This window comes from Solanum stenotomum, chromosome 3 (genome assembly GCF_019186545.1).
Source record: "Solanum stenotomum isolate F172 chromosome 3, ASM1918654v1, whole genome shotgun sequence".
In the NCBI taxonomy this organism is placed as follows: Eukaryota; Viridiplantae; Streptophyta; class Magnoliopsida; order Solanales; family Solanaceae; genus Solanum; species Solanum stenotomum.
In genome coordinates this window covers 4,353,582-4,363,744 of record NC_064284.1, presented here as the reverse complement: position 1 = coordinate 4,363,744, position 10,163 = coordinate 4,353,582, and the positions used below count along the sequence as shown (strand labels likewise).

The following is a 10,163-nucleotide window of genomic DNA, read 5'->3' as shown; positions in this document are numbered from 1 at the left end:
TCTGGAAAAAAAATTTAAAAATTATTTCTTTTGTTCTACTTTAATTTAATATGGTTTAAAAATTTATTTCTTTTATTCTACTTTCCAAAAAAAATTAAAAATTTATTTCTTTTTTTCTACTTTAATTTAATTAGTGTATACTTTTTTCGAAATTATGGAATCCGTTTTAGCTATGGCTTTTAGTTTTAAATTCAAGACTTCACGCTGAAGCAGACACATAAATTTTTTTAAAAAAAATTAGTATTTCTTTTGTTCTACTTTAATTTAATTAGTGTATAATTTTTCGAACTTATGAAATCCGTTTTAGCTATGACTTTTAGTTTTAAATTCATATTCTATAGTTATTGCTTTATTATTTTTGAATATTGGTAATAATTATTTATATCTTGTAACTACTTTGAGTAAAAAATTAACAGTCAACGACGAAAAATACTTTAATTATAAACATCTTAATGGACCTCTTCACAATAAATTTGTGCAAACAAAAAGTAATTAACCACTTATATATCTAAAAGACATATTAAATTTATTCAACTTTCTAAATTCTACATATATACATAAATTAAAATAAAAAGATACGATGAAGTTGGGCCCGTGCTATATCTAGTTGTTAAATAAATAAGAGACTAAACGGATATGATTACTTCTTGATGTTTTAAGCGTGCACGCAAACGCTGATAAGTTCTAGTGGAATAATATGGAAATATAATTGTAATCATTTTAAATTTATCAAATATAAATTTATAAAATAATTCAGATTATATTAAATTCAAGATATATTATCTCAAATAAATATTGTAGATTTATTTAAGAATAACTTACAAAAATGACTATAGTTTTAAGGCTATTAAATTGAAATAGCTATAAGTATGATATTTAATGACTATAATTTATGTCATAATCTAGGTGTATCTAAAGTATCGGTAGGTTTTTTAAAAATATATTGATACATTAATAATTGTAATGCACTAAATAGATGCTAGCTAGTTCTTATAACTAAACGAAACCAAAAGTGGATGTGCAAAATCTAATTTAAAGTGAAAGGAAGAAGTATGATAAGGAACTCTGAATAGCCATTTTAGCAGCTTAAGCTTGACATGTGATTATAGTAATCAAAGCAAAGCAAATCATTTTCTAAATCTAATAGATTTCTCATACAATTTGGTCGTTCCATCAGCTAATCAACATCTGTAGCCATTGATTCTTGTGCAGATTATAGCAATCAAAGAAACTTCTCAATACAAATAGTACTTATTATATTTTACAAATAACATCGAAAGTAACTGAGTAAAACAACAGAAATGCAGTATAGAATGCCTATACTGAGAAATCGTGATGAGAAATGAATTAAACCGAGACCTGAATCAATAGCCCGATTCCGAACCGTTAAACCAATAGTTCAAATCATTAACCTAATAACCAATTTATCCATTTGGATTGTTGATTTGATCCAAAAGTTATGCAGCCCTAATTCAAACCTGGTATGACGTTGAACACAAATATTGCTAATTTTCTTCTTCTTTGAGTTATCAGTTTACTCAAATGTAAGATAGAGATAGCTATATCAGGTAAAGATACGAGGACAAGTTATAGTAAAATAAATACTCTTTTTATTAATAGTAATCACAGGCTCATAAACCAGCACAATTATTTATTTATTTAAAACAAAGTTCTTAAGTTTAATCAAAAGGAGTAGCAATTAAACAAAGATCATCCTTTCTAATTGCAGTTATTCCATCTGTTTCCGTCATATCAAAATTCTCTAGAGGGCCTTCGTAAGGAGTCCTCCAATCGAAATGATAAAGCAACTGAGCTAAAGGATGTTCTACGTTCATTAAGCCGAATAACCACCCTGGACACATTCTTCTTCCTGCACCAAAGGGGATAAATTCAAAATGATTTCCTCGAAAATCAATTGAACTATTATCAAATCTCTCAGGAATAAAGCTTTCAGGATTATGCCAATATTCAGGATCTCTTCCAATTGCCCATGCATTAATTAGGACTCTGGTCTTGATAGGTATTGTGTATTCTCCGATTCTTGTTTCTTCTCTACATTCTCTTGGCAATAATAAAGGAAATGGAGGATGCAACCTTAACGTTTCCTTAATCACTAATTTTAGGTACTTCAACTCTTCAAGATCAGTATCCTCAAATATTGTCTTTCCCTTGAGCACTTCTCTAACTTCAAATTTTGCTTTAGCCATTATACTTGGATTTCTTATCATCTCTGCCAATGCCCAAATAATAATTGCAGATGATGTCTCAGCTCCGGCTACGAACATGTCCTGCATGTAACTAAAAATATTCAGATATACCTAGTTTTTAACATTTCAATATACTACAAAATAGAGAAAGAAGGAGATATTTTATATGAAACTAAACTTACAAAAATAACTGCTTTGATATTATTATTTGTGATGGGAGTTCCCAATTCGCCACTCTCCATGACTCGCAGTAGAACATCGACTAAATCTTCCCCTCCATACTCACTATTGCCCTTCTTACCATTTGCTCGATTTTTCTGATGTTCATTAATGATATTCTCCAAAATTACATCTGCTTCTTTGTGAACCTTCAATATTTTTGACTTCAATCCATAAATCTGGTGAAGCCATTTTCGAGATGGAAATAAATCAGCCAATTCAGTTGCGCCAGCTAATAATGTGATATCCTTTATCAACATTATCAACTTATCTTGACCATTGATTATTTTTCCAAAAGCAGATCTACAAGTTACAGAACCTGTAAACCAAAAAATCTTGTCTGACAAGTTGATCAACGAGTCCGGCATAGAATTAATGGATGAAATAAGACTTGACATCTCTGCTTGTCGAATTGAATCAAATGATTTGACCATTTTTGTGCTAAGAAGTTCCAGGATGCACACTTTGCGCATGTTTCTCCAGTAATCACCATATGGACATGTTCCGATGTCGGAATAATTGTACATAATGATTTCTCCGACCATTAATTGAGGCCTAGTAGCAAAATTCAGATCTTGAATTTTCATGATTTCCTTTGCTATATCAGGTGAAGTTACAACAACGTGTGATACTTCTCCAAGACGTAAATGAAAGATCGGTCCATATTTTTGCGATAGATCTCTAAAAGTATGATGTGGAAGGCGACCATTCAATAACTGGTGCAAGTTCCCAATAAAAGGTAGCCTCCATGGCCCTGGAGGCAATTTTTTGTTCAAGGGTTTTGATTGCTTCCATAAAAGAAGGATGAAAGAAAGGAATAACAAGAGTGAAGCGAAGATGAAAAGTAAATGTTGTATCTCCATAGATATTATATTTCTTATTTTCCCCCTTTGGAGAAGCTCAAATATTTAAGTAAAAATTAGGCAAATCACATAGTATAAGAAAGAAATTACTTCCTATCCCTACTTTTTCATTAATTACCAAAAATCCCTTTTTTAGTGTCTTTCGGATACATAATATTGCAGGCGGATACTTAAATTATTAAGTTCTTGTTATCAGTTTAATGCGTTAAATAAGGGATTAAAACGGAAATTATAATTGACTCCCACAAATCACGCGTACGTTTCTTCCTTCAACCAATCAGTCGTTCATAAACCTCTAATTGAATTATAATTTTTAAATTTCAAATTATGAAACCTTCTCGTTGTTCTTTGAAAAAACAGTAAAAGTTTGATTCAAACAATTTTGGAACGCAATTTTGTGAAGATTCGAAATATTTTGGATCATGGGAAAGTGATGTTACGAGCGATACAGAAGTGATGGGATAGTAGTTGGGGAAAATATTTCGTTCGTGAATCTTATTTACATTGTTTGTCTTAAGAGAAAAACTTGTTCATGTGGTAGATTTCAACATGATGAGATACCTTGTGTGCACGCAATGACCGTTTTGAAGAAGAAGAATATTAAAGATATACACCCCTACTGCTCTGATTACTATAAACATGATGCATTAACAAATACTTATGCAATTCCAATGGGACCAATGCCAGACAAAAATGATTGGACAACTCCAGAATGTGTTTTGGAAGAAGTCGTCTTGCCACCAAGATACAAAAAAATGCTTGGTAGACCAAGAAAAAAGAGGAAGAAAAATCCAGACAAAAAGCTAAGTACAAAAACGAATTGTTGTGGACGTTGTGGACAAGAAGGTCACAATATAAGAACATGTACTTTCTTTCCAAAAGATTCTTGATGATTACTTTTTAAGAATTTTTATGCTTCATGTGTACTAATTTTCTGTATATTTTGAATCTGCTAATAAGATATTATCATTTGGTGTGATTTTAACTTTATATAAATGTTACAAGCGACAAACTGTTGAATATGCATTTTTTGCATGTATGGCGTACTTTTGATCTCTCCTAATGTTACTTCTCGAGTCTCTGAACAATAACTTCTCAAAGCCCCATAGCCTATAACAACCACCATATGTAATTAAGTAACAAATGGAGAGTATGAAAGGAATATGTAAAAAAAAAAAATCATTTCATTGCTGATTTGATGGTCAGTACCTAAAAACTTTACAACAACATAAATTCAATATACCTAAATATATTGAATTGTTTTATACCTAGTGTAAAACATATTGTATCATGTGTTGGGGTATATAACAATTAAGTTATTTGATAATTTATTTAGTATCATATACGTTATAGTTCAACTATATTTTGTATCTAATAATAAAAAAATGTTAGTTGTTATGATTTAAATCAATGTTACAAGATTTAACTTGTTAAAGGATACTAAATATATTGAAACTTAATTGTTTTGTACCAATTGTAACATATACACAAATTTATTATTTGATAATAAAATGTGTATCATATACATAATAATTTTATGGATATTGTGTATATGATAATAATATAGTATCATATGTTGTGATTTACATCAAGGCTACCACATGTTAATAGATACTAAATAAATTGAAAATTAGTTATTGTTTACCAAGTGTAAAATATATAGTATTAGATATTCTGTATCTGATGGTTATATTGTTTCAGCAGTATTGGTGTATAAGATACAATTTGTAACAAGATACTATATAATAAACTATATATATTGGAACAATAATTAAAATTGAAATACAATTTTTGACAAAAACAATCTTCAAATTAATAATTACTTAGAATAATTGTGTTGAAACGGGAAGAAATATTACAAAATACTAATTAACGTATCTTCAATACAATAAAACATAACTATTCTACATTAATCATTCCGCCTTCTGCTGGTGTAGTGTAGCCACTCTTCGGCCTTGTAGGATCATCATTATCGCTAACATATTCCCGCCTTGAACTTGTCGATACCATACTTCCATAACAGTGTTGCATATCTATTGCAAAGATAGTCACTCCGAAAACTAATACTTGGAATGTTGATTTCGTCGCTCAGGTATTCAGCTCAAGTTGCATTTGGGGATATTTAGGTATGGGGCATATATGGTATCCTTGAATAACTCAATACCTTAGTCCTTTATTGACAAGACTAAATCTTCAATAAAATTGGAGTTGTAGGTAGGACCAAACTTTAGGGAGTTCTTTGGAATATGTTTAATTACATAAATCATATTCTGCAATTACATAAAAATGATTTTTATCAAACATAAAAAAAAGTACATGATACATTCATACCTACAACTAGAAATGCTATACTATTATAGAAATATAATGATGTTTCGCTTTAATTGATACTAAATAACAAGAATACATAAGAGGTACACAAAACCAATTATATTGTATATACAGTAGCATAATTCAATGTGATACAAATATAAATTCTCATAACTATTTTTATTCTTTTAAGTATCATATAGAGAATTATCATTGACTATGATGCACAGTACCAAAATCAACCTAGATGCCAAATTGTGAATTAAGCAAGTATCTTAGATACAATAATGTTCATTTCATTTGATACTAAATAACAACAAAACATAAGAAAACATAAGAGGTACACAAATTCAATTATTCCTTATATACAGTGACAAAAAACAACCTACGAAGTAAATGTGATTTGAGTACTTAACTTCGATACAGTTCTCTTCACTTTTGATACAATAACAGTTAATAAACAAATTTGCAAAAAATTAATGTATCTGAAAAACAACTGAATATTTCAAAGAGGATACTTAATTAAAAAATAAGAAATTATTTATCATCAGATTAAAAAAAAAAAAAGGGGGATGCATATATGATAAAAATTGCATACCATGGGTAATGTTGGTCTATTATAGTAGATCTGGAAAGAAGGAACAAAGTATCTATAAGAAAGTAAACTGCAACAACAGCATTCTCTTGAATTTCTAAACAAGTTGCAACCAGAGAAATGCACAATTATTTGAAATAAAGGAACAAAGTTCTAAAGTTTATTTCTACTATTAAGAGAGATCAAAAGGAGTAGCAATTGAACAAAGATCATCCTTTCTTCTTGCAGTTGCTCCATTTGTTACCGTCATATCAAAATTCTCTAGAGGGCCTTCGTAAGGACTCTTCCAATCGAAGTGATAAAGCAATTGAGCTAAAGAATGTTCTACGTTCATTAAGCCGAATAACCACCCTGGACACATTCTTCTTCCCGCACCAAAGGGAATGAATTCAAAATGATTTCCTCGAAAATCAATAGAACTATTATCAAATCTCTCAGGAATAAAGCTTTCTGAATTATGCCAATATTTAGGATCTCTTCCGATTGCCCATGCATTCACTAGGACTCTGGTTTTGATAGGTATTGTGTATTCGCCAATCCTTGTTTCTTCTCTACATTCCCTTGGGAGTAACAAAGGAAGAGGTGGATGCAACCTTAATGTTTCTTTAATCACTAATTTTAGATATTTCAATTCTTCTAAATCAATATCCTCAAATACTTTCTTCCCCTTAAGGACTTCTCTAACTTCAAGTTGTGCTTTAGCCATGATACTTGGATTTCTTATCATTTCTGCAAATGCCCAAATAATTGTTGTAGATGATGTTTCAGCTCCTGCTAAGAACATGTCCTGTATATAACTAAAAATATTCAGATATACTTCATTTTTAACATTCCAATATTATGAATGATTACTAAACTCAAAATTTTAATACTAATAAATATTTTTAAATATAAAGAAGAAGAAGAAGAAGAGAGAATAAGAATGGGATGTTTTATTTGACACAACTTACAAAAATAACTGCTTTGATGTTATTATTTGTGATGGGAGTTCCCAATTCGCCACTCTCCATGACTCGCAGTAGAACATCGATTAAATCTTCACCTTCAGATTCACTATTACCCTTCTTACCATTTGCTCGATTTCTACAATGTTCATTAATGATATTTTCCAATATTGCATCCATTTCGTTGTGAACCTTCAATATTTTCGACTTCAATCCACAAATTCCATGAAGCCATTTTCGGGAAGGAAATACATCAGTCAAGTCAAATCCACCAGCTAATAAAGTGATATCCTTCAACAACATTATCAACTTATCTTGACCATGAATTATTTTTCCAAAAGCAGATCTACAAGTTACAGGACCTGTAAACCAAAATATCTTATCTGTCAAGTTGATTAATGAATCAGGCATGGAATTAATCGATGAAATAAGACTTGACATCTCTGCTTGTCGAATTGAATCAAATGATCTGACCATCTTTGTGCTAAGAAGTTCCAGGGTGCACACTTTGCGCATGTTTCTCCAGTAATCACCATATGGACATGTTCCAATATCCGAGTGATTATACATAATAATTTCACCGAACAATAATTGAGGCCTAGTAGCAAAATGAAGGTCTTGAATTTTCATGATTTCTTTTGCTGTATCAGGTGAAGATACAACAACGTGTGATACTTCTCCAAGACGTAAATGAAAAATGGGCCCATATTTTCGCGATAAATCTCTGAAAGTATGATGTGGAAGGCGGCCATTCATTAACTGGTGCAAGTTTCCAATAAAAGGTAACTTCCATGGCCCTGGAGGCAATTTTTTGTTGAAGATTTTTGATTGCTTCCTTAAAAGAAGGATGAAAGAAAGGAATAACACTAGTGAAGTGATGATGAATAGCAACTCCATAAGCTGAATAATTAAGCAAAACAGGATGGATGAGAAATTAGACACTCAATATATAGAATACATTGATTTATGCCGTACAAATTGTCAGCATCATTGGCTGCGCTAGCAAAATTCACTTTTATTTAGAACCTTTTGTTCTCCCATTGGTTTATGGACCATTTCAAACAAGTGACCCATCCCTATACCATAAGGACCATTTCAATCAAGTTAACTACGTTTAAGGACCAAAATAAAGCATTACCTATACATTACAGATCGTTTTAATATCTTTCTCAATGAACATATATCTACACATTCAATAGGGACCGCTATGATTGATTATTGGTGTAAAAGGGACCACAAAATTGACGTTTATTTAACGCATCTCATTTTCTGATTGATTAATTACACAAGTTGAATCAAATTTAGACAAGTTAAAAATTAAAATAAGCATTTACTAGGATTTTTTTTAATTTTCATAACTAATTAAATAAGCCACTCTTTATTTATCTATTTATCTATCTATCTTTTATACTTTCTTTTCTTATTTTACCAATCGTAGGAAAAAAATACAATTTGTAGTAAGATCTACAAAAATATATATGCTTGTGCCTAACTCTTTACTTTGTGTGTAATCTCCTACTCTGTCCACTTTTAATTGTCATATTGCTTTTTTCGAAATTTAATTTAATTAATTTTCAAAATTAAATTATATTACATTAATTCAATATTTTAAATAAAAAAAATTAGATATTCAAAAACTATACAAAAAGTACTAAAAATTTTAATTTTTTGCATATCAATATGATGAAAAAATACATCGTAAAATGTTAGGCAAAATTATTATCGTTTGACTCCAAAAAGAAAACTATAACAATGTGAACGGAGATACTATCAATTTTATGCCATTTATATATACTTCAGCAGAATCACTATACAGTCAGATAATCAATCATATCGGTCCCTATTGAATGTGCAGATATATAGAGTGCAATAGACCACAAAATTATTTAGCACGTTGATATTTTGTTTGGTCAATTACACAAGTTGAATCAAATTTAAATAAGTTAAAAATAAAAATAAGCAACGTCAATTATTTATTTACTAGGATTTTAATTTTATATTCATAACTAAATAAAATAATCTTTATATATATATATTTTATTTTCTTATTTTACCAAACGTAGAAAAAATTTACAATTTGTAGTAGATCTATGAAAATATGCTTGTGCCCAGCTTTTTACTTTGTGTGTAGTGTCCTATCAATTTTAATATAAATTTTATGCAATTTATATGTACTTCATCATTATCACGATATACATACAATAAATATATAGTTATACACAAGAGTTGCATGCATTATTCCAATAGCCTAATCATACAAAATATATATATATATATATATATATATATATATGAGATTTGATTTATGATTCATGTTATTTTTGATGATAATGGATCTTTATTTGTAAATATACATTAAAAAGAAATCATACATATCTCATTTTTTATGAACTAAATGTAGGTGAGTTAAAACAAGTCGTCAATAATTGGGATATTACTATTCATGTTTCTTCTTTACAAATTTCATATGGCCTTAGAGCCTAACTATTTCGAATTTACATCGCATAGTGATTCATTTTAAGAAAACACTTTGTATTAAGAATTTTTTTATACTTAAAGCTTGATCAATTAAAAAACAATATCCTCATCCACTGTAGCCGCTACACTGTATTCTTCGGTGATAATAGCAATATAGTTTAATTTGTTGACTTTTCCTATAATATCACCAATCATATAAATTATTAACAATAATCTTTAAACATATTGACTTTTCCTATTTTCTTTGTATTTTCTCTTATTATATGAGAGATAGTTAGTGCTGAGAATTTATTTCTTTTGTTCTACTTTAATTTAATTTGTGTATATTTTTCTCTAATAAGAGACAGTTAGTGCTGAAGCAGACACGTCTTCGTCGACGTGCCTGCTTCAGCGTCCTTCTGGAAAAAAAATTAAAAAAATGTTTCTTTTGTTCTACTTTAATTTAATACGGTTTAAAAATTTATTTCTTTTGTTTTGCTTTAATTTAATATGTGTATATTTTTTCCCAAAAAAAATAATTTATTTCTTTTGTTCTACTTTCCAAAAA

The 10,163-nt window shown here is 29.4% G+C and overlaps 1 protein-coding gene across 4 annotated transcripts; it reads right to left on the bottom strand.

The window, feature by feature from the left end:
- Window positions 1-1,613: 1,613 nt before the first annotated feature.
- On the bottom strand, window positions 1,614-8,246 carry LOC125858426 (premnaspirodiene oxygenase-like). 4 transcript variants are annotated; one of them, XM_049538202.1, is made up of 3 exons: window positions 7,501-8,246; window positions 2,390-2,745; window positions 1,614-2,288 (listed from the first exon to the last, which is right to left on the bottom strand). In XM_049538202.1, exons 1-3 carry the CDS (start codon window positions 8,033-8,035, stop codon window positions 1,680-1,682), a joined length of 1,500 nt encoding a protein of 499 aa, XP_049394159.1. In that variant the 5' UTR covers window positions 8,036-8,246; the 3' UTR covers window positions 1,614-1,679. The 4 variants fall into 4 exon arrangements, with proteins under 4 accessions (XP_049394159.1, XP_049394160.1, XP_049394157.1 ...); XM_049538203.1 differs by lacking the exon at window positions 2,390-2,745 and having other exon boundaries at window positions 7,145-8,246; XM_049538200.1 differs by lacking the exon at window positions 7,501-8,246 and having other exon boundaries at window positions 2,390-3,308.
- Between the last annotated feature and the right edge of the window lie 1,917 nt (window positions 8,247-10,163).